Below are 22,313 nucleotides of genomic sequence, written 5' to 3'. Positions count from 1 at the left end.
TACATGCCTTGACCAGAGAGACAGAGAGAAAACCATCCCCATAATGTGAGCCAAAAAGCTCAACTTTACTGTAGTCAACTGGGGATTTATAGCAGAATTTGGGAATTCTTACTCAAATTATTTGGAACTGCTTCATACACTTGTTTTAAATGAATATGTGAAATCAACTGGAAGTGCAGACTGAGAAGAAATCTGTTTCCAAGCATGTTTTTAGAGGCTATATACAACAGTGTGGAACATATTCCTAATTTCATACTATTGAGGTAAATGTATAAACATTTAATGAAACGTCCAAGGTATTATTTTTATTATGGATGCAAATGGACTTTCTCTAACCCAGCACATCCAGGCAACTTCATGAATAAAAACAAGAAAGTAATATCACATCCTGAAGGTCACAAAATTGGCATTTGGCCAAGTGCAAAGTAAAAGAAAACTGTGCAGGACCAGGATTTTCCAGCAGAACTGTTACCTTCCCATCTCAGTGAGCTCAAAGCTGGGCCATTTCATTGCCAAGGTGCTGCATTTTGATAGCAAAAAAAAAAAAGAAGCTAGGGCAGAGTCTACATCTCACTCAAAACCTTTTCTGTTTTTCTTCTTTCTTCCCCATTCCCTCTGGACTTCTCCAAAAGGTTTTCCGAACTTCTCCAAAAGGTTTTTGTTAAATAAAATACACTGGCGAGATTATTGTTATGTGTATGTACTAACACACTTCAGATTGTTTAATAAATAGACATGTTAATAATAAGGCATTTTAAGATCTCTTAGCTCCCTTTTGCTGATAAGAAGAAATGAGACAATGTCAAAGACTCTAGGCAGAACATGGGAAAGTTTGAGTTCATGAGTGGAATCTTATGGGGCAACTTCTACCTGCTGTAGTGGTTGAATCCCTTCACCCCAAGTCTACATCAAGTTGAGGACCAATGTTGTCAGTGACTGAGAGACCAATTTGCAGGAAAAAACCCTTGGGAATCTAGCTTGAAAACGCCCTTGCCTATGGAACAACCAGACACCTTATATGAGTGTGTGAGTGTGTGTGTAGGGGGGGTGAGTATATGTGTGAATGCATGAGTGTGTGAGAGTGTGGTATATGTGCATGAATGCATGAGAGTGTGTGGGGTGTCTGTGTGTGTGTGTTTGTGTTTGTGACTCTTCCAGGCAATGGGGATATAGCTTTGAACAAGACAGATAAAAGCATGGCTGTGTTCATGGTAAAATAGATAACTTCAGTTGGTGGTGAGTGCTGTGAGGAACACTAAAGTGGGATGGGACGTATGCAAGTAAGATGGAGGGTGTGTGATCTGTGCATGCACATACACACCATGTATACACATCAGATTCGTGTCTATTACCACAGTATTACTCCATGCAAGTATGGCAAGTGTTACACGGGGTTACATCGGCATCAGGTATCTCCACACTTTCTCTCCATCACCTACTGGGGGTGTGTACAGTGCTTGTTTGGAATGCTGGGATAGCACGCCAGTCTTCTAAAATAGAATTAATTTATTCTATGGAATCATCACTGAAATGTTCTTTGCTTGAAGGAATGAATAGGATCATGTTGGTGCTGCACTCGTGCATCATAAAAAATTATTAGATTTTCACGTCTCTTAGAGCATTTTTGCATGGTTTTCAGTCTCTGTTTTGTCAATATAGAAAAGCCAACATATTTTACTACCAATGATATTAGTTGTGATTGTGTCAGAAATTCGAAGCCTACAGAATGTCACTGTAGTCTATGAAAAAGGCAAAACTAAATATGGCCATTGGAAATTCAGACCCATGTTATCATCAAAACCCATCATGAGAGGAATGAATAAAATGTGGCACACAACACCAACAACACTGTGAACACTGACCTGCTGGGAAAGGGAATCGCACCATTCTCTCACCTTGCCTTCTCTGGATTTTGGGTAAACAGGGTAGTAGAGACAGGATTTAAAGCCTAAACGCAGGATCTCCTTCAGAAAGAACTTGGTGTAGTGCCGGAAAATGGGGTTGAGGGCAAAGTGATGCATGTGCCCGTGTTCTTCGCGCTGGTGGTGACTGAAGTAGATGAAATCTTCAATGTTGTAATGTGACCGGATGTACTCAATGTCCTACAGAAGAGACAGAAGGGATGGTTTCTACAAGCATTTTAAACAAATGGCATGCATTTTGTGATAAATATCTTTTAAAAATTACTTTAGGTATGACAGTAAGAAATGTGTTTTTCTCTTCCATATTTGCCACCTCATCTTCACGGTAAATTTTTTAAATTAGAAATTACATTTCCTGAGAGCTAGTTGTTCTGATGGATTGTCTTTGGGGGATGGCAGCAGAGCTTGTAATGTGCTCCTTCCACACCCATGGCTGCTATCAACTCAGAGAGCCCCGAGTCTCTGCCGTTGGCCAAGTGGCAGGACGGCAGCTCCATACCACTCAGGCAAAGTGAGCACAAGCCAGTCAGCGCAAGAGACCGAGCCCATGGGAAATTAGGGAGTCAGGCAGACAGAGCCACTAGTGTTCTCTGATGTGTTAGTGTGGAAATGTGTCACCCCCAAGTCACACACTTTGTTTTGTTTTGCTTTTCTTCATTTGAGACAGAGTCTCACTCTGTCACCCACGCTGGAATGCCCCGGCGTGATCTTCGCTCACTGCAACCTTTGCCTCCTGGGTTCAAGAGATCCTCCCATCTCAGCCTCCCAACCAGCTGGGATTTCAGGCGCCCACCATCATGCCTGGCTAATTTTTTTTTTAGTTTTAGTAGAGATGGAGTTTCACCATGTTTGGCCAGGCAGGTCTTAAACTCCGGACCTCAAGTGATCTGCCCGCCTTGGCCTCCCAAAGTGCTAAAATTACAGGTGCGAGTCACCATGCCTGGCCCCAAGTCATACACTTTGATTACATGTATGGCTGGCTGGCCTACAATAAAACTGCATAATTGGGCCTTATCCCTGTGCACTTCTTAAACCTTCTATCCCCCTTGATGTGTAATATTTTTACAGTGGAAGGTAATTTAAAGAATTGATGAGTGTCTTCCCATGTAAAGGAAATATCAGGCACACTGCTCTTGTTTCCATAGGTCTGGTTCTGGTTCCCCCACTGTGCCCACATTGCACTGGGATCCCAGGTCTCCTTCATGCTAACTGTGCCCTGGGCCAGCCTGTCCTGTGTCACCTCCCAGCAGTGCACACTGTCAGGAGCATGGCGGGAGGGGAACACTCCAAGGTGGGTGTGACTCTCTGATGACAGCAGCAGTAAATGCACCCAAAACGCAGGAAAAATCAAATCATATGCAGGTTGCAAAACACCAACTTATATTTCTCCTTGTTTTCCACAGTAAAATTATTTTAAAAGCCTACTTTCAAGAACAGAAATTGGAGAATGCAAGGCCCCTGATGTGTTCTGTGATCAGCAAGGCTGGCACCAGCAAATCCATGAAAACTGTGGCATCTGTGGCCAAGCTTCCCGAGGTCCCCTGCCTTTCCAGCTTTTGTCACAAAGCACAGAGGAAACAGAGCTCAGGGTAACCGGGCCAGTGGCGGTACCCTAGGGCAGTTCTGGCAACCTTTCAATCTGCATTGACCCTGTAATGGCCTTTATACTATAAGACTGTTCTTTAATTACCAAGGAGGCATCCCTCATTATAAAATAAAATGAGTGATAAGTATAGGACTGAGAAATCATTGAAAAACAAAAAGCCAACAGAGGTTATTAGCCCAAAACAGCAGATGGGCCATGTGCATCTAATTTTCTTCCCATCCCAAATCCCTTAAAATAACAACAAAAATTATTTTTGGTGTAATGAGAGCATAATGGAGGACAAAAACGTTAGGCAGTTTTACATTGGAAGGAAACCCTACCACTAGGTGAAACCTTCTTACCTTGGGTCACCTGGAGTCCCTGCCTGTCGGCTGGTACTCCATTCAAGCACACAAGGGGAAGCCAGACACTGCCACACCCTCCCAATCAGACAGAGGGATGGTGGCACTACCAGTGACAGGGGAGACGCCATGGAGAAACATACAAGCACAACTGTCAAGGATACCCATGCCAGCCACTCAAACTGATCATTTATTCTTTCACTCATGACAAGGACAGACTTTTGAGGAAAACTGACAAATAAAAAAAGACCAGCATAGAGAAACATACAACTTACTACAGAGAAGACAAATTATTCAGGAAATAGCAGAGAATTAAAAAAAGTTCTACAGAGTGTACTCAGAGAGATCAAAAAGGATCTTGCATGTAATAAACAAGCTGGTACCAAAAAGGAACAATGAGAGAACAAGAGACTTGGAAGTTAAATAGATGAACTCTGAAATAAAGATTCCAATAGAGTACTTGGGTAATAGAATAAACACAGCTGAAGAATTAGAGATTTGGAAGACAAAATTGAGGAAATCTAAAATGATGAGTAAAATGTAACATATATATGTTTAGAGACATTGAAGAATCAATTCAAAAGATCTAATATCCATCTAAAAAAGAATTTAAGAAAAGGAGAATGGAGAAAATGGAGAAGAAATAATTAATGAAATCATAGAAGAAAGATTGCCAACAGAGACATAAGATACTTCTTGGCAAAATTTCAGAATTCCAGAGACAAAAAGAAAATTTAATTCTCGAGAAAGAAAGCAAACAAACACACATTTATTCATAAAAGATCAAGAATCAGGTTGGTATCAGATTATATTTTATCAATGACATTAGATACTGGAAGACAACAATCTGATGAGAAATAATTAGAATGAGGCTGGCGCAGATGGCTGATGCCTGTAATCCCAGCATTTTGGGAGCTTGAGCGGGGGCAGATCACCTGAGGTCAAGAGTTCAAGACCAGACTGGCCAACATGGTGAAACCCCATCTCTACAAAAAATACAAAAAATTAGCCGTGTGTGGTGGTGCACACCTGTAATTCCAGCTACTCAGGAGGCTGAGGCAAGAGAATTGCTTGAACCCGGGAGGCAGAGGCTGCAGTGAGCCGAGATCACATCACTGCACTCCAGCCTGGGGGACAGAGCAAGACTCTATTTCCATAATAATAATAATAATAATTTGAATGAGAATTCTACACACAGCCAAATGAGTATACAAGTAGGAGGACCAATGAAAATTTCTCATATTTGTGTGGATGCAGGGACCTTACTACCCAACACCGTCTCTAAAAGAATAACTAACTCCAAGAAATATGGGATCAAAAAGAGGAATAAATCTAAGAAAGAGAAAAGTGTGCAATATATTAAAGAAATAAAGCCATGTGAACATCTCGATGTCAAAAACACATTTGATAAAATTCAACACTCATCCATAATAAAAACTTTTAATAAGATAGAGAAGAAAATTTCCCTTACTTGTTAAGGGATATGTATCAGAAACCTACAGCCACGATTATGCTAAATGGAGGAAAGTACAGAATCATTCCATTAAAATCAAAAACACCAGAGAGGCAGCTGTTACTAACACTATTACTCAATGTTGTTCTATCCATACACTAAAACTGGAAAAAGACTAAAGGTATAAATATTGAAAAGGAAGGTGTAGCAGGTTCTCTTATCCAAAGAATCCTAAGATGACCGCCAGGACAGTACCTGTCATCCCACATCCCTCATGCTCTTCTGCAAAGTGACTCTGCCACACCCCCATTGAGAGAAGTCCGCCTCCACCCCTTGTGTCTGAGCGTGCCCTCTAACTGCTCTGACCAGTAGAATAGGGTAGAGGTGATGCTGCGGCAGAAAAGAGAATCAGCTGAAAAACTTTCCAAGCTCAAAGATATTTCATAAAGGTGACTGAATACAAGATAAAAATACAAACACTAGTAGTTTTCCCATACACAAGACAAACATTTAGAAAATATGAGAAAAAATGTATACTCAGAATACCAAGAGAAATCATAAAACACGTAGAAATAAATGATCAATGTCGAGAACTGTGTCAGGTCAGGGTCTCAGCAGGAAACAGTATGATCAGATAAGGATAATTGGAGGCGGGTTTAACAAAGGAAATATTTACAAGGATGGGGCAGGTGTAAGAAGATAAGTAGGGACTGTGCCACAGCAACTGCAAGCTATTCCCACCCTAAGAGGGTGGCACAGGAGGAGGGCTGGTTATAGGAATCCAAAAGGAGAGCATCATGAAGAGGCTGCCTTGAAATGTCAGGGAACTCAGTGGAGATCAGCCTGCTGAGGCATCAGACGTCACTGTCCCCTCCTCCTTCTGTCAGGGCTCTCCATCCACCAAACCCAACGGGCAGCCAAAACGCAAAGGCACCCATAATGCTGTGCCCATCGGTCAGGCTCCCTGGGACAGAACAGGGTGGAGAAAGGTGGAGAGTGGACTCACAGGACAAACAAAAACCCGTATGGCACAAAACATGATGCAAGAAAACCACATGAAAGAAGCCACAAAACGTTTCTGAAGAACCCAAAAAGTTAAACAACAACAACAACAACAACATAGAAATCCATGATCCATGATCCTAGTAGGGAAGTCTTTATATTTTAATGTCAATTCCGCCTAAATTGTTCTATAGAATTCACACAGGTACAACTATATTAATAATAAGCATTACAAGGTTTGGGAGAGGAAATAGCCAAGAAAAAAAAATAAGAAAATTTAGAAGACACCAAATGAGAGAACACTCCTCCACTAGATATAAAAGCACATGATAATGCAATAGGTATCAACAGATAAATCCATGGAAAAGGAGAGTTTAAAAATCGACATAGGCATATAGAAATTTAATAAACGTAAAAGCAGCATTTTAAAATCAAAAGGGAAAGAATGGACTATTCAGTAATAAATGCTTTGAAATAGCTGGCTGTGCACTGGGAAAATATAAAATGACATTTCCATTTGACATACACACACATATATGATATATGTAACAAGTGCAAAGAAGAATGCTGGAAAGGATAAATGCATCACTACAGTAGTAATACTTCGGGGAGAGTAATGGAATATATCAATATGTGTATAGGTGGTGGAAAGTTATCTGAGTTTTTAGGGTGAGAATGTTTTCATGTAGTCTTTGTAATATATTAAATATTGTGAACTGCAAAAAAATGGAGAATTGCAAGTTCTCCAAGTGGGACAGAGGCAGATGATGATGGTATCCATCAGAAAAAGGAGGCATTCACATTAAATAAGTAAAAGTACAACTCCAAAAGGGGCATTTGGGCTAATTCATGATATAGCAAGGCACAATCAAAGAAATTAATATCCACTTCACAATTTACCATTTCATTTCTGATCACTGCAATACCAACTATTTGTTCCGCAACTTCAGCTACAAATGCCTGCAGCAGTGTTCCATCCTGAAAAGATAAGCATATATTTTAAGACCCTTAAAAGTATGGCTATGAATATTTCTGTAAGCAGGCAACAGTGGGTCTTAACCACGTTCACATAACAACAACAACAACAACAGAACAAGCATCTATCAACACCTACTTTGGGTCAGGTAGTAAGTTAAACGCCCTCCCTATGTCCACTGGATCCTCACACCAACCCCATGAGATATTATTATTATTATTGTTATTATTATTATCAGTTTTGAGATGGAGTTTTGCTCTTGTTGCCCAGGCTCGAGTGCAATGGCATGATCTTGGCTCACTGCAGACTCCGCCTCCGGGGTTCAAGCAATTCTTGTGCCTCAGCCTCCCAAGCAACTGGGACTACAGTCGCTCAGCTAACTTTTGTATTTTCAGTAGAGACGAGGTTACACCACGTTGCCCAGGGTGGTCTTGAACTCCTGGCCTCAAAGAATCCACACACCTCGGGCTCCCAAAGTGCTAGGATTGCAGGCGTGAGTCACCACACCCGGCCTCAGGGTTGAGACTTAATAAAGTTAATAATTTTACTGCTTCGTCAAGGATATTCCATAGTGAAACCAGCTTTTCCTTTCCTTTTTCTTTAATTGACATACTTGTAGATTTACATGCAGTGTAAGAAATAAAACAGAAATTTCTTATACACGTTGTTCAGTATCCCCTAATGATAACATTTTGCATAACCACAGTATAATACTACAAGCAGGAAACCAACACTGTTACAATTGTGCGTGTGTGTGTGTGTGTGTGTGTGTGGTGTATGAAGTTTCACATGATTTCATCACCTCTATAGGTTTATGTATCCACCACTGTAGTCAGAATATTGAAGAATTCTAATACCACAAAATCCCTTGAGTTGTCCCCTCTGTCCCCATCCTCCCCACATCCTTAACCTCTGGCATCAAATAACCTGTTCTCCATTTCTAAAATATTATCACTTCAAAGTGTCATATAAATGGAACTCTAGAGGATATAACCTGTAGGGGTTAGCTTTTTCCTCACTCAGTATAATTCTCTGGAGATTTATCCAAGCCGATACATGTATCAAGAGTTCATTTCTTTCATTGCTTAGTAGTATTCCATGGCATGATGTTCCACAGTGTGTTTAACCATTCATCTGTTGAAGGATATCTGGGCTGACAATAGCTGCTATGAACATTAGTGTAAAGTCTTCGTTTCTCTGGATCAAATGCCCACAAGTGCAATTGTTACACCATAAAATAGTTGGAGTTTTAGTTTTTAAATAAACAGCCAAGGTTGGGCACGGTGGCTCACACCTGTAATCCCAGCACTTTGGGAGGCTGAGGCAGGCAGATCACTTGACACCAGGAGTTCGAGACCAACCTGGCCAATGTGGTGAAACCCCGTCTCTACTAAAAATACAAAAACTACAGGCAGGCACCTGTAATCCCAACTACTCATGAGGCTGAGGCAGGAGAATCACTTGAACCCGGGAAGCAGAGGTTGCAGTGAGCCAAGATCGCGCCATTGCACTACAGCCTGGGTGACGAGAGCGAGACTCTGTCTCAAAATAAACAAATAAATAAAAATAAAAATTAAAAATTAAACAGCCAAAATATTTTCCAGAGTGGCCACACCGTTCTACATTCCCACCAGCAACACTAGAGATCCAGTTTCCCCACATCCTCGCCAGCATTTAGCAACTAGTGGCATCACTGTTTTTTGTTTCAGTCATTCTGATGGCTTTGCAGGGATATTCCACTGTGGTTTGCTCTTTCGGTAGTTACTGGGTGAAGAACACCAGGACCACTAGGACATTTGCTGCCACTTCTGTGACCTACTCTGAGGTGGCACTGGCTTCACCCACCATTGCTATTGCTTTTGCATCGTAAGTACAGATCTCAACACAGTGAAAAATGAATAAAACAGTTTTTACCTTGCAGACTCCCAGAAAATCCATGTTTCAGAGGCCCCCAAGATTCTTTAGGCCACACTTTGAGAACCAGGGCTTGACCTCATACCACTTAGAGGGCCAGGAGGGAAGGAGCAAAAAATGAAGAAACAAAGAGTCCAAGACAAACCAAAGCAAATACCATGTGCTGAAGGGAAGTTGTATTTTAGTTTACTCTGATGCCTTCGTAAATAGTGAACATTTGTATATACACCATTATGTTTAGGTGTTTGGTGTCTTCCTTCTGATGACTTAAAAATTAACTAAAAGGTTTTTTTCCAAAAGAATGAATAACTGGAACTCCCCAAATGACCTCAACAGTAGAATGAAGACATAAATGGTGGTATATTCATGCCATAAAATACTTCATGCTATAATATGAATGACTCTTACAAACATATTGCTGAGCAAAAGAAACTTGATATCAGAAAACAAGTGGTATGATTCCATTTATGCAGAGTTCAAAAATAGGCATAGCCAATCTCTGATCTTAGAAGTGAGGTGGTATTAACTTAGGGAAAGGCCTGAGTAGAGGCATCGGGGAACTTCCGGCAGGCTGTGGTTAGTCTGTTTCTTAAAATGTGCTTGTTACATGGTGTATGCAAATTGTGAAATCCACCACACTGTTTATTGGTTATACCTCAATAAATTTTGTTCAAAATAAAATGTATCAAAAAAGTGACTATGCACAATATTCTTTAACTATCTGCATCTTTCCATGTGTAGTTAGATTAACTGGCATGGCCCTTAAGATAGCAGTATTAATTTATAGACTGCCATAAGCCTGACTTTTGCCATAGCACATACATGCATTACTACACTAGAAAGAGAACCCAACACTTATCATGCAGGATCTTTCCCAGGCCATGTAATCCTGGGGCATGCAGCCAGCTCAACAAAAGGGTCTGGTCAGACTCATCATTCAATAGGCTCAAATAGGGTCCCACTACCCTCAATCTGGTACCCAGTGCTGCTGAGGTGGGCACCAGATACCCATGGATTCCTAAGCTACCCTTCCCTAACCACGGTCATACTGTATCTACCTATCCCCAAAAATAGGATCTATCTCATTTTGATATGATTGTTTGGATCAAGTCCAAATTTTCTATCTTCATGAGAAGGATTTTGGGTGTCTGATCCCTCTGGGGGATCCCCACTGAGAATGGTCGCACTTCCTTAAGTCCCAGTCTCCATGGTTTCCTCTTCTGCTCCCATCTTCTAACTCTATCTCCACTGCCCCCTGCCATATGATTTTCCAACTCAGATCCAAGGAAGTTTCAGGGCTGAATCTACATGGGTCATCACAATGGTCCCATATCCTGAGGTCTGGTCATATCACGTACTTACAGGGTCTTTGCGAGCCTTGTTGTAACGGTCTAAGTCCTCCAATATGCTTTTATTCAGCATGAGGGTGCTGACAAGATTTTCCACACCAGGAGTATCCAAGAAAGTGGCAAATCTTATATGAATGGACCTGGGTAAGGAGAGGAATATATTTTTAAGTTAAAGTACTAAATATGTATTCCCCCACAAATGGAGACAGAATTGTAACATATCACACTTATATAAAATAATATCCAGTAAAGTATGTTTATATAACATTGGGGTTTGAGTAATTGTAAAAGTAACTCATTTCATTATAGAAAACCTGAAACACAAAAACGTGTGAAGAATAAGGTAAATATCACTGATAATGCCATTAACCAAAGACAACACAGAGACACTTTAAATATTTAGTTTACAACAGCACTATGATTTATTTCATAAACAGAGTCAAAATCCTTTTTTAAATTATGTTAGGAAGAAGTCACACTGCACCAGGGCTGGCTTCACGGGTGTGGGACCCACACAATGCTGTGTGCTTTGTAGAGCCTCACACTCACAGTTTATTGCTCTGAGGCCACCGTTCAAAAATTCTTAATAATTTTATCTTTCACTTCATGTTTTTAAGTGAAGTTAAGTGACACAATGGAGCATGTTAGGGGCCTTGGAGCCTCGGCTCACGTGTGTACCCCACGGTCTCTCCATGATGCTTTTCTCCCACCTGTTCCCTGCCCCTGGCACCCTGGGCCCTAGAGAGCCTCCCCATTCCTGCCTCATGACAGCTGCCTCCTCCTTCTGCCAAGGGTGACACTGGTTGCATTGGTTGGGGGAAGCCCGTGTTCAGCCAACACCCAGTGGGGTTCCTGGACAAGGGTATAGAGAGGCTCATGAGTCAGGTACATGACACATGGAGTCTCTGGTCAGACCAAGGGGGTGGCTGTCCCCACCCTGGGCAGGCAGTGCCATGGCATGTTCGGCTAGCAACTCAGTGTGCACCTCCTACCCATCCTCCACCCAGGGGTTCAGTGCATCCTGGTGCAGAGGGTGCAAGCCCTTGGTTGGATGCCTGTTTGCCATGGGTTGGAGCTCATGGGAAGGAGAGACTGATTGCTCCACACGAGGCCAGAGCCTCACATTTTCATCTTGCAGTGGGTCCTGTACATTATGTAGCTGGCCTTGCAGTGAATTCTCTGCAGTTACTAGGGTATTATTACTCAATGGGACAATTCCATTCCTCCTTGTGCTGATACAATAAAATATCCTAATCTATTTAACTGTCAACTGTAGGGAACATCTGTGCTTAAATTTTAATACATGCTTCCATATTATGAACAAAGTATCCTATTTGCGAAGAACAATATCTATATCTATAATTAACTAATAAAAAGATGAACAACTCCATGTTAATAATGTTTATGGGCAATTTTAAGTGAAAGGTAAGAACTTTGTTATATGACCACCTTACACCAAAATCTAGTTCAGTGGATTAAAGATGGAAATGTAACAAACAAGACCACAAAAGCACTAGACAAACACTCAAGCGAATTAAAAACATATATCCACACAAAACCTGTACATGAACGTTCATAGCAGCATTATTCACAATAGCCCAAGAGAAAACAACCCAAATGCCCACCAACTGATGAATGGATAAACAGAGTATGGTTTATACATACAACAGAAAACTATTCAGCCATAAAAGAAAATAAAGTACTGACGCATACGCCAACATGCATGAACTTTAAAACATTGTGCAAAGTGAGAGAAACCATATACAAAAAGGCACGTGTTGTGTAATTCCATTTATATGAAATGTCCAGAACAGGCAAATTTACAGTGATAGAAAGTTGGTTAGTGATTGTTGGGGGCTGAGGGGAGAAGAGAATGGGAGTGACAGCTTGATAGGTACCGGGTGTCCTTTGGGTGATACAAATGTTTTAGAACCAGATAGAGGTGGTAACTGCACAATGCTGTAACTCTACTACAAACCACTGAATTGTACATTTGAAGTGGGTAAACTGTACGGCATGTGAATTACATCTCAATAAAGCTGTTACAAAAAAATATATATAATGCCAAAATAATTGAAAGGAAAAGGGAATGGCAACTAATAGCAAAAAAAAATAAGCTGGCATAGCTATATAAATATCACATAAACCAGATCTTAAGGCAAAAATCATGAGAAAAAGGTCTTTGTTTGATCATAAAAGTTCACTAGGAAGACATAACAATACCGTATCTATAGGTGTCTAACAATAAAGCTCCAGGATACTGAAGTAAAAATGGACAGGGTTATGAGAAGAGTTTGAAATTTACCATCATATTGGTAGAGTTTAATATGGTAGAGCTCTCTCAGAAACTGGTGTCAGACAACACATTTAAGATACTGTGGAAGATCTGGACAAACTTCAGCTAAAGTACGCTATATCCCCCAAATGAAAAAGACACGGCCATCTAAGAGTTGTCTCACTGTTTCCATTCCAAAGCCCTCCAGCCAGCTGTCTTTCCTGTCTTAGGTAACGACAACTCCATCCTTCCAGTGGTTCAGGCTCAGACCTTTGGCTTCATCTGTTTTCTTGCACACCTCTCTTTCAGCCTCACTTTGGGCTGACTCTACTTTCAAAATGCATCTAAGAATGGAACGACTTCTCAAGACCTCCAATGCTAGTCCAGTCTCCACCACCTCTCTCCTCGGTTGTTGGAACAACATCCTAGTGTCTCTCCACATTTCTGCCATTGTCCCTGACAAGCCATCCTCCACCAATTTGCCAGAGCAATGCTTATCAAATGTTAAGTCAGATCACAAAACTCTTATACTCAAATTCCCAGCAATAGAGGTGTTCTTACCCTCTTTTATGTGTACGGCCCCTCTCAGAATGTTTTTAAATGAATAAAGTAAGATACATAAGATTATAATATATGAGCTTCATTAAACAAACACGATTCAGCAGGGAATCTAATAATTACCATAATTTTGCTACACTGACGAGCATAAGCTTGCACTCCCAGTAAAAGCCAAAGTTCTACACTGGCTGACAGCCCCCTCCCTGACTCCTCACGACCACAGCCTCCTTCCCTGTGCCCTCCCTCTGGGATTGCTGCTTGCTCTGACTCATCTCCAAACAGTTGGCTTCTTGGTTTCCCTGCTCTGCGGCACAGGCCACCGTGCTGTTCCTCAAACATGCCAGACATAGTCCCTCATCAGAAGTTCCTACTTGAGGAAGTTCCTACCTCATCAGAAGGTCCTACTTCATTAGAAGTTCTTACCTCATCAGAAGTTCCTACCTCAACAGAAGGTCCTACTTCATTAGAAGTTCTTACCTCATCAGAAGTCCTACCTCAACAGAAGGTCCTACCTCATCAGAATTCCCTACCTGAGAAAGTTCCTACCTCATCAGAAGTTCCTGCCTCATCAGAAGTTCTTACCTGAGGAAGTTCCTACCTCATCAGAGGTTACCTCATCAGAAGTTCCTATCTGTAACTCTCCTCCAGCAAATCTATGAGCCTGTTCCATCACTTCAACATTTGAGTCTTTGCTGAAACTTCACCCTCTCAATGACCCTGAAACCCTATTTAAAATTTGGACCCTGACTTTCCAACCTCATTCCCTTTTCTATTTTTCTCCACAGCACTTCCTACTTTCTCTTTATTTTTTTTTTCACTGTTTGTCTCCTTCCACTAGAATAAAACTTGACAAAGATGGGAGTGTTGGTCTATTTGCTCACTGCTGCCACCTCATGGCTAGAGCAATGCCTGGCACATGGTAGATGCTCAATAAATAGCTGTTAAGTGAACTAATCATGAAGCTTGCATGGAGATAGCCAGAGAGCTTCTCCATGCTTTTTACATGTCTTTTTGTTTTTTTTTCTTTTTTTACATATAATAAATACTATAACTGAGTTATAAAGAGTGTTGTTGGATACTAGACTGGAAAGTGAGAGTAAGTGGACATCTTCCCCCAGTAAGGCTTGAAGCTCAGACCATATCATGGTCCACTCCAAAAGGCCAGGGCTTTTTGTAGCCTACAGTGGTGCCCAATAAATGTTCAGTGGGACATGGGGCTATCTTCCTGCAAAGGAGCACAAAACTGCAAACATTGTTTCAACAGTCTGTCCATGGAAATCTACTGGTGATTAGGGGTCACAACCATTTTGCATTCATCTCTGCTATTCATATTCACCAAAGAGGAATATTTCAGAGCTTTCCTTTGTTCCTAGAATTTCAGGGGGAGGAACAGGCAATGGCAGTATGTTTGTGCCCTCCTCTAAAATGACACTGTCCAGTACAAGAGCCCGTACACTTGAAATGTGGTACTCAGAACTGAGATGTGCTGTAAGAATAAAATATTCACTGAATTGTGGACTTGGTACAAAAAAGTAATATAAAGTATCTCATTCGTGCTTTTTAAATATTGATTATATGCTGAAACAATAATATTTTGGATATAATGGGTTAAATAAGAAATGTTACAATTAATTTCACCTACTTTTTGATTTTTAAATTAGTGTGGCTATTCAAAAATCTAAAATTACACATGTGGCTCAGAGTGTATTGCTACTGGATGGGGCTGCTCTCTCTGTCTGTATTTGCCTCTGAGAACTATCTCCCAAAAGGTTTTTATTCAGCTCAAAAAGCAGAATGTAGGCTGGCTGGGTGAGGTGGCTCCCATCTGTAATCCCAGCACTTTGGGAGGCCAAGGCAGGAGGATCACTTGAGACCAGGAGTTCAAGACCAGCCCAGCCAACATGGTGAAACTCCATCTCTACTAAAAATACAAAATAGCTGTGCATGGTGGCTCACGCCTATAATCCCAGCTACTTGGTTGGCCAAGGCACCAGAATCACTTGAACCCAGAACCCAGGAGGCAGAGGTTGCAGTGAGTCGAAATCATGCCACTGCACTCCAGCCTGGGCAAAAGAGTGAGACTCTATCTAAAAAAAAAAAAAAAATTCCGAATGTAGGTCTTATTCCACATGTGACCTTTTTTTGGCAGGCTCTGAGGCAAGGTGGCTGTATATACACTATTCCTCCTACAGTGGGTGCTGAGAATAGCAGCCTGTTTGTTTTTGCTTTAACTAGAATGAGATGTGGGAGACCTGAGGAGGAGGTGGTGTAGCTCCTTTGTTTTCTGGGTAAAGGGAGGAAGAGGTGTGGATTCTTTACTTAGTGTGTTCTGATAGCCGTGTGTCACTATGCACTTGTTCTTTGTGTCTTCACATCTCCACCTGTTGCATTTTAAAGCATTTTCATAGTATGTGGTTTTGCCTAATAAAGCATTCTCATAGCAAAAAACAAAAAAACAAACAAAAACGGGACACATACTTGTTGCTACATGGGTATTTCCTTTACAAAGTAAATTGCTTTTAATTGCTTCTAGTTGCTTCTACACAGCAATTGGCAGGAAAAAGTGAAAAATGAATAAATGTAAGAAATAAACTCTTAAGACATATTTCCTTAAAATCAAGGATTAACATGGATTCATTAAGAATTATTCATTCACTCCATCACAAATATTTATTAAACATCTGCTGTGTGCCCTGTGTGTTCTGGGTGCTGGGGATACATCAGGGAAACAGACAATCCACAATTTCTGCTCTCGTGGAGCTGAACTGCTATTGACTCCAGACCATATTTTGAGAAATAATTCTGAAATTCTTTAAAGTTTTAAATAAGGCACATGAGGTTAGAAGCAGACCAATTGTTATGGAGACCTTCATCTGTGTTTTTGCTAGAGAAAGCACCTTGAAAAATACAATGACTTCAAGACAAAGTTGTCAGGATGCATACTATTTTATTCTCAACAAAAAACACTCATTAGAATCCTTAATTAAAATGACATGGATCTCAAATATATATATATATATCATGTCATCTATACCAACAGAATACTGTTGTCAAATTATCAAGCAGCTATCTTTATTTCTTGCCCTATTCTCAGATAAATCATAAAGCTTTATTCATTGAGGGTCTATAAAATGATACCAAGACCTTCTGTGGAATGAACTTTAAATCTGCTAAATAAATATCCAATAAAACAAAGTCTGCTTCAATGATTATGTATTGACTTAGGCCTGGCAGGACCTCAGAAGATGGTGGCTCATTGGATGCACCTAAACATGGCCCTATTTTCATCTCTCTGCAAGTTTCAAATAGGAAGTTGCTTCTCTCATTTTAGTCATTCTTTCATTTTAGCTATTATGGTGGCTCCCTTCTTTCAGTCCCCTGGCCTATAGCCAGGAAGGAGAACACTCCCACCTCCCTCTATCTGTTCCACATACCTTGCCTGACCTTCCCAGAAGCAAATGTGTACTCAGTAACCAGAAGAGTTTAGCGTTCTTTTCCCTAGGGTGCAAGTATGGTTCTAAAGCCACCCTGAATCAGTGAGGGAGATTAGCTATGTTTTTCATTACCCATCCACATGGCTTCTTCTATCCACAGAAAAAGCAAGGTATCTGGAGGGCTTCCCAAGGCTTTACCTCTCCAGGTCACCTCTCTCTTATGCTTTCTCTCTCTGATGTACTTAAATGCTCTAACCTGTTAGTTCTCAGGAAATGACACCTCTCCGTGAAGAAGTGATGAAGCCCCGCCCACTGGCCCCTTCTTGAGTCCTGAGAGTCTTGCAGTCTGGGTCACCTGCTTCACAAGAGGTTTGCTTCTCCCTGTTTTTGGCTGACTTTGACCTCAAGGATCAGAGTTTCCAGTATTTAATCAGATCACACACACGATAAAGTAGAATATCATATATGAAAGTGGAAGGAAAAAGATTTAACACAACTTTTCAATACCAAATTGAGTGGATGAATTGTTTTAGACACTTACAAGGTTATGCGTGTGTGTGTGTATATATATTATATATATATATGCACATAAATGTATACACATAAATGTGTGTATATGTATATATACACACACACACACATAAAAGTTATATATATATACATATAACTTTTACTTGAAGTTCAGGGGTACATGTGAAGGTTGGTTATATAGGTAAACTTGTGTCATGGGGGTTTGTTGTAGAGATTATTTATCACCCAGGTATTAAGCCTAGTTTAACCCATTAATTAGGTTTCCTGATCCTCTCCCTCCTCCCACCCTCCACCCTCTGATTTGCCCCAGTGTGTCTGTTGTTCCCCTCTAGGTGTCCATGTGTTCTCATTATTTAGCTCCCACTTATAAGTGAGAATGTGTGGTATTTGGTTTTCTCTTCCTGCATTAGTATGCTAAGGATAATGGACTCCAGCTCCATCCATGTTCCTGCAAAGGACAAGATCTCATTCTTTTTTATGGCTGCATAGTATTCCATGGTGTATATGTACCACATTTTCTTTATCCACTTTACCATTGATGGGCATTTAGATTGATTCCATGTCTTTGCTATTGGGAATAGTGCTGCAATGAACATGTGTGTGTATGTGTCCTTAGAATGATCTATATTCCTTTGGATATATACTCAGTAGTGGGACTGCTGGGTGGAATGTTATTTCTGTTTTTAGGTCTTTGAGGAGTCATCACACTGTCTTCCACAATGGTTGAGCTAATTTACACTCCCACAGAGTATAAACATTCCTGTTTCTCTGCAACCTTGCCATCTGTTATTTTTTGACTTTTTTGTAATGGTCATTTTGACTGGTGTGAGATGGTATCTCTTTGTGGTTTTGATCTGCATTTCTCTAATGATCAGTGAGGTTGAGCTTTTCTTCGTACGATTGTTGGCTGCATGTATGTATTCTCTTGAAAAGGGTCTATTCATGTCCTTTGCCCAGTATCTTTTTTTTTTTTTTTTTTTTTTTGAGACACAGTCTCACTCTGTTGCCCAGGGTAGAGTGCAGTGGCATGATCTCGGCTAACTGCAAGCTCCACTTCATGGGTTCACGCCATTCTCCTGCCTCAGCCTCCTGAGTAGCTGGGACTACAGGTGCCCAGTTTTTAATGGGGTTATTTTTTCCTTGTAAATTTGTTTAAGTTCCTTATAGATGCTGGATATTAGACTTTTGTCAGATGCATAGTTTGCAAAAATTTCCTTCCATTCTATAGGTTGTCTGTTCACTCTGTGGATGGTTTCCTTTGCTGTGCAGAAGCATTTTAATTAGATACTATGTGTCAAGTTTTTCTTTTGTTGCAATTGCTTTTGGCGTCTTCATCATGAAATCTTTGCCCATTCCTATGTCCAGAATGGTACTGCCTAGGTTGTCTTCCGGGGTTTTTATAGTTTTGTGTTTTACATTTAAGTCTTTAATCCTTGAGTTAATTTTTGCATATGGTGTAAGGTGTCCAGTTTCAGTCTTCTTCATATGGCTACCCAGTTATCCCATCACCATTTATTGAATAGAGAATCCTTTCCCCATTGCTTTTGTCAGGTTTGTTGAAGATTAGATAGTTGTAGGTGTACAGGCTTATTTCTGGGTTCTCTATTCTCTTCCATTGGTCTATGTGTCTGCTTTTGTACCAGTACCATGCTGTTTTGGTTACTGTAGCCCTGCAGTATAGTTTGAAGTCAGGTAGGGTGATGCCTCCAGCTTTGTTCTTTTTGCTTTGGATTGCCTTGGCTATTCCGGCTCTTTTTCGGGTCCATATGAATATTAAAATAGTTTTTTCTAGTTCTGTGAAAAATGTCAGTGGTAGTTTAATAGGAATAGTATTGAATCTATAAATTGCTTTGGGCAGCATGGTCATTTTAATATTGATTCTTTCTATCCATTAGCATGGAATGTTTTTCCATTTGTTTGTGTCATCTCTGATTTCTTTGAGCAGTGTCTTGTAGTTCTCCTTGTAGAGATCTTTCATCTGTCATTGGTTAGGTGTATTCCTAGGTATATTATTATTTATTTTTTTTTTGGCAATTGTGAATAGGATTGCGCTCTTGATTTGACTCTAGGCTTGACTGTGGTTGGTGTATAGGAATATCAGTGATTTTTCCACATTGATTTTGTACCCTGAGACTTTGCTGAAGTTGTTTCTCAGCTTAAGGAGCTTTGGGGCAGAGACTATGAGATTTTCAAGATACGGGATCATGTCATCTGCAAACAGGAATAGTTTGACTTCCTCTCTTCCTATCTGGATGCCCTTTATGTATTGCAGAAAATAGGGCAATTTTTTAATACCAGTAAATAAAAATGAAATGACAGGGAGAACAAAAAGTGATTTGAGTCTTTCTAAATTCCAAAGAAGTGATCATTGTAATAGAATCATGAAACAATTTGATAGTCATTAGTATTTCAGTTTAAATCAAAAATAAATAAACAAAACCCACAAAATTAAAAATGAGGTTTCTATTGGGTTCCGTTCAAGGTGGCTGATTAAAAGCAGAAGGGGCCAAGGACTGATGATGTTAAAACACTCTCCACAATAACACGGGCCTGAAATAGGTACAATGGTAACTTTCTGTGTGAGTCACCCACAGAAAAGCAAAGAAGACAGAAATGGTGAGGGGAGTAATTGCTTAAAGGACAACTAGCTAAATGCATTTTATTTACCAAGCCAAGTTGATGGCTGTATGATCTAACTCAGCAGTAAATATTTATTTACAAAAAATTATTCCTAGCACAATAAATATTGGTTAGCCAAATACATCTGAAACGTTTCCCCACATTTAAAATGTCAAATTTCAGAAAAGCATCATGTGAAAGGGTGGCAAGATGGAGTGGGTGACCAATTCACCTGAATGTGTTCTCCACTAATGAATAAACAAGAGGACAGAAAAGCCAGTGGGTAGGTCAAGAATGAGCAAGCAGCTGAAATAGAAAAGGAATCATCATCTGTAGCACACACTCACGCCGTATTAAGTTTGGAAATGTCCTAGAGGTTAATATATGAAGAAAATGTATCATAAAGAAAGCATTTAATTTATTCACAATTAAAGTGCAAGTTAACATAAACATTAGGAAATGTTCTCATCTCAAAGGCCTGTAGTCACTAAACAAAAGGAGAGGGAACCTGGGTGTGGAATGTGTTGACAGAAGAGGTAGCCATCACTAACGACTGAATGAGTAATTTGTCCCAGTGCTCACCAGCACAGCCAGAGGGCAGATGACAGACACAAATATAATTTCCCAAGGGAAGAAGAACAAAATTAGGTGGAGGACCAGAACATGAGGTCATGAAATTTAAAGTAACCAAACTTAAGAGCAGAAACAATTCATCCCAAATGTCAAGAGAAGTGAAGCAAAAAATAGAAGAACATGATACATTTTTAAAGAGTAGGTGTAGAGGACCTGAGCCCTCACCATGCCCAAGTGGCTCCTCCTCACCTCCTTCAGGTCTTTACTCATGGCCACCCTTCCTGTCACCCTAGGCAAAATGGCAGCCTCTCTCCCACTCAGCGCTTCCGATCTCCTCTCCGTACCTGCTATACTCTTCATGTTCGCCCTCAGTGCCTACATACTGTGCATTTGGATCTCTTTCCTTTACATCTTTCTCCACCATCTAGAATGCCCCCGGTGTGGGCAAGAATTTCTATCTGTTTGCATCATTTCTGTTTCCCCAGCACCTGGAATAGGACTGGCACACGTTTGCAGTCAGTGCTGTGGATTTTACTGGATGAATGAGGGGGTTTGCTGGGGTCTCTGAGAAGGAAAACAGACATCAGCCAGTACTCTCCTCCTGCACCCCAGAACCCAGTGGCCATTTTGTCAATGTGATAGACGTCAATTTCAGGATGGAGGGAGGGTGGAAGAAAGGAAATAAACCAAGGCCCTGGAGATACAAATCCTAAAGCCCTGCCTATCTCCAGACATCCTACTTATGTGAGCCAGTACATGTCCTAAAGCAGAAGCCATTCTGAGTTGGTTTTTCTTTCCAACTGAAAGCATTCTCATTGTTAATGTACATTTTGAAATGCAAAAAATGGTTTTAGGAAAACACAGGTGGAAAGTGTGTATGAAAAAAGAAGGGCCAGGAACTAGAAACAAGCAAGAGAAATTAAAGCATTATGATATAAATAGAAAAAAATATGTAAAACAGTTAGAGTCCACATATTCTTACAAATCTAACCAAAAGGTTATATTTATATATAGAAGAAACTTAGTAACTCAACAGTACCAAAAAATTACTAGATCATAAAAGGTTTAAAGTAGGTGTGGCCTTTAAACTTCTAAAATTGTCTAGAAAAAGAAATAAATATAAAATAAAAGAATAAAAAGTAAAGTAGGTATGGCTTATATGTTTTATAGAAAATCTGTATTTGGAAGACAGATAATCACAATTCTTTTTTAAAAAATTAATTTAATTCTATTTTAAGTTCCAGGATACATGTGCAGGACAAACATATGTTACATAGTGTGCCATGGTGGTTTGTTGCACCTGTCAACCCATCACCTAGGTATTAAGCCCAGCAAGCATTAGCTACTTATCCTGATGCTCTTCCTCCCCTTGGACCCCCACTGATAGGCCCCAATGTGTGTTGTTCCTCCCGGCCCCCACATGTGTTCATGTGTACTCATCATTCAGCTCCCACTTATAAGTGAGAACATGTGGTGTTTGGTTTTCTGTTTCTGTGTTAGTTTGCTGAGAATAATGGCTTCCACCTGCATCCATGTCCCTGCAAAGGACGTAGTCTTGTTTCTTTTTTATGGTTGCATAGTATTCCATGGTATCATAGTATTCTATGGTACCACATTTTCTTTATCCAGTCTATCAGTGACAGGCATTTGGGTTAATTTCGTGTCTTTGCAATTATGAATGGTGCTGCAATGAACATATGCGTGCATGTATCTTCAAAATAGAATGATTTATATTCCTTTGGGTATATACCAGAAATGGG

General features: G+C 40.3%; 1 protein-coding gene across 1 annotated transcript in view; it reads right to left on the bottom strand.

Moving 5' to 3' along the window:
* The window catches only part of CFAP61 (cilia and flagella associated protein 61), a 291,671-nt gene that overhangs the window by 157,219 nt on the left and 112,139 nt on the right, over positions 1-22,313 (bottom strand). The window contains exons 14-16 of the mRNA XM_050805793.1: positions 10,577-10,703; positions 7,225-7,302; positions 1,896-2,102 (exon numbers count right to left, since the gene is read on the bottom strand). Coding sequence (XP_050661750.1) covers positions 1,896-2,102; positions 7,225-7,302; positions 10,577-10,703 — 412 coding nt within the window. The remainder of the gene's footprint in view (positions 1-1,895; positions 2,103-7,224; positions 7,303-10,576; positions 10,704-22,313) is intronic.

The sequence above is a fragment of the Macaca thibetana genome, chromosome 10 (genome assembly GCF_024542745.1).
Source record: "Macaca thibetana thibetana isolate TM-01 chromosome 10, ASM2454274v1, whole genome shotgun sequence".
In the NCBI taxonomy this organism is placed as follows: domain Eukaryota; kingdom Metazoa; phylum Chordata; class Mammalia; order Primates; family Cercopithecidae; genus Macaca; species Macaca thibetana.
Note: the sequence above shows the minus strand (reverse complement) of the source record. Positions and strands in the feature narration are given on the sequence as shown.